General features: G+C 47.0%; 1 protein-coding gene across 1 annotated transcript; it reads left to right on the top strand.

Moving 5' to 3' along the window:
* Positions 1–400: 400 nt before the first annotated feature.
* Positions 401–2,327, top strand: NEUROG2 (neurogenin 2). Its single transcript, XM_051967136.1, has one exon. The coding sequence runs from the start codon at positions 401–403 to the stop codon at positions 1,265–1,267; it is 867 nt and encodes a 288-aa protein (XP_051823096.1). The 3' UTR covers positions 1,268–2,327.
* Positions 2,328–2,597: the final 270 nt, after the last annotated feature.

Genomic DNA, 2,597 nt, shown 5'->3' on the forward strand with positions numbered 1-2,597 from the left:
TTGATGTCTGAGGGTCTTTCCAGGGAATCAAGTTGTGATACAAGGGAGTTCGGGTGGGTAAGAAGACACAGACAGCCTAGAAGTGGAAGAATAAAATGCAGTAAGGGGCTAAACACTGTCGCACGGGATTACAAAGTGGAGAGTTGTGTGGGTACAGTAAAGCAATTGCTTAAATCTTTACCCAAAGGTGCAGTTGAAGGGAGGAGAGAAGAGTATTGGATTCTAATTTGGAGGGTCGCGGTGGGTTTTATTTTTAAAGAAACTATCCATCTCTCACTCTTTCATGCCTTTCAAAAAAGTCTCTTCAGCTTATCAAAGCATGTGTCATGTCTTAACTGAGAGTTTATCTGTGTTTTTGCCCTTTTTCTGACAGGTTCCTTTCCTTAGTTCTTGGGCAGAAATGTTCATTAAATCCGAAACTTTGGAATTGAAAGAAGAGGAGGATATGCTGGTGCTCTTGGGTTCGTCCTCCCCTTCCTCATCCTCCCTGACTCCTCTGACTTCCAGCTCCGAAGAAGAGGAAGAGGATGACTTGGACGCCTCACTTCGAGGGCGGCCGCCGAGGTTGCCTGAAGCTGAGCAAGCCTCTGGAGGAGGAGTCGGAGGAGACGGAGGAGGTGGTGGCGGAGGGGGAGGAGAGGAGTGCAAGCCCGCGCCTCGCCTTCTAAGCCTGGTACACGAGTGTAAGCGACGACCGAATCGTGCCCGGGGGAGCTCCCGAGGCGCCAAGACTGCGGAGACGGTGCAGCGAATCAAAAAGACTCGGAGACTCAAGGCCAACAACCGTGAGCGGAATCGCATGCACAACCTGAATGCAGCGCTGGACGCACTGCGCGAAGTGCTGCCCACATTCCCTGAGGACGCCAAGCTAACCAAAATCGAGACGCTGCGCTTCGCCCACAACTACATCTGGGCTCTCACCGAGACCCTACGGCTGGCTGACCACTGCGGGGGCGGAGGCCCCGGCGGCTTGCCTGAAGGGCTATTCTTCGACGGCACAGTGCTGCTGAGCCCCGGGGGGGAAAACGCGGTCCTCAGCAGCTGCGTTGCGGATAGCCCCTCATCCGCCTCCACGTGGAGTTGCAGCGACAGTCCAGCATCCGCCTCCTGTACACCCTCCAGTTCCACTTCTCCCTATAACTGCACTTTATCTCCCGCCAGCCCGGCTAGCTCAGGTGGTGGCTCTGACTTGGACTATTGGCAGCCCCAGCCCCCAGACAAACACCGTTACGCACCTCTGCACCCCATAGCCAGGGACAGTATATAACACTATGGCTGTGCACAGTGCACTCTGCGCCTCTGTCCCCTTCTCCATCCACCCACCCCCAAATCCGCTTGTCAGCCCACTTAACAATCTAGTTGTATGTTGCATAGTTGCAAAGTCCTTTGGTTGTGTTTGTTTTGGGTTTTCTTCTTCCAAGATGATTTCGGTGTAACTTGGGAGTGGTGAAAGAAGGGGATCTGCCTTGCAGAAGTGTGTTCGAATTCAGCTTTGTTCTAATTTCAGTGCTTAAGACTACTCGGCTCTGCAGGGCTCGGGCTGGAGTGGTGGGAACGAGTCTACCCAACCAACAAATTCGCCCCTTCCCCCTTTCTCTTTTTGTCTCACCCCTGTGATCTCGGAGGGGGAACAAACTAACTAATTTGAGTGATCTTGTCACTTTTGCATCTCCGAAAAGATATTAATGTCGACTAGACAGAAATGTGTCTTAGCATCTGAATGATATAACTGATAACAATATTATGCACAGATTTGCAATGGCTAGCATCTGCTTTCTTCCCAGTGCTGCTCGCAGCCTGTGGGAATTTCGCCTGTCAAACCAAACTTTCCCTTTCTGATGTGCACTTTGCTCAGTTTCCCAGATTTGTCACAATGCCCTTTGTCCAGCCCTTCTCTTTCCTTTTTCTTCTCTATTTTGCCATCTGTCTCTTATGATTTATAAGGGGGGAAAGTTGTTTTGTTAGAGGGCCAGGTTAGAAGTCATTGTATAATTTGTAGGCTTTGTAATGATTGAATGCAAGCGTGGAAATTTAGGCCGAACTCTCTATCAAAAGAAAAAAAAATGTGGAGGAAAAGGGAAAAATCGGGAGGGAGGGTTGTTTCATGCATTATTTATCTCGACTTTTGGGGGGAGGAAGAACTCCTTTATTCTTTCAAGGGATTAAAAACAAATCAACAAACTGAAAACCTAAGTAGACCCAGAGCATTACCGCAACCAGCCACACACGTGGTCCCTGCTATTTATTATAAAGATAAGAAAGATTTCATGGGAAAAATATGTATTTTTTTGTACATTTCACAGAGTTTATTCTAGTATGTATTTACAGCCCGAAAAATAACGAGAAAAGCTTCTTGTGTCTAAAATATTAATAAAGGATCTAATTTTCATAAATTTTGTGTAGTAATATGTCCTTGGCCACTAGGGTTTTTAGTTATGGATTGGATTGCGTGTTGTGCACTGATATAGCTTAGATTTTGAAATTGTTACCATATTGATTACTAACATAATTCCCAAGGGGAGTATGATAAGGATGAACAGAAATATAATTACAGTATTAAAAAAAACCACAAAGCAAAACAAAACAAAAGGGAAATT

This window comes from Antechinus flavipes, chromosome 6 (assembly GCF_016432865.1).
Source record: "Antechinus flavipes isolate AdamAnt ecotype Samford, QLD, Australia chromosome 6, AdamAnt_v2, whole genome shotgun sequence".
Lineage (NCBI taxonomy): Eukaryota > Metazoa > Chordata > Mammalia > Dasyuromorphia > Dasyuridae > Antechinus > Antechinus flavipes.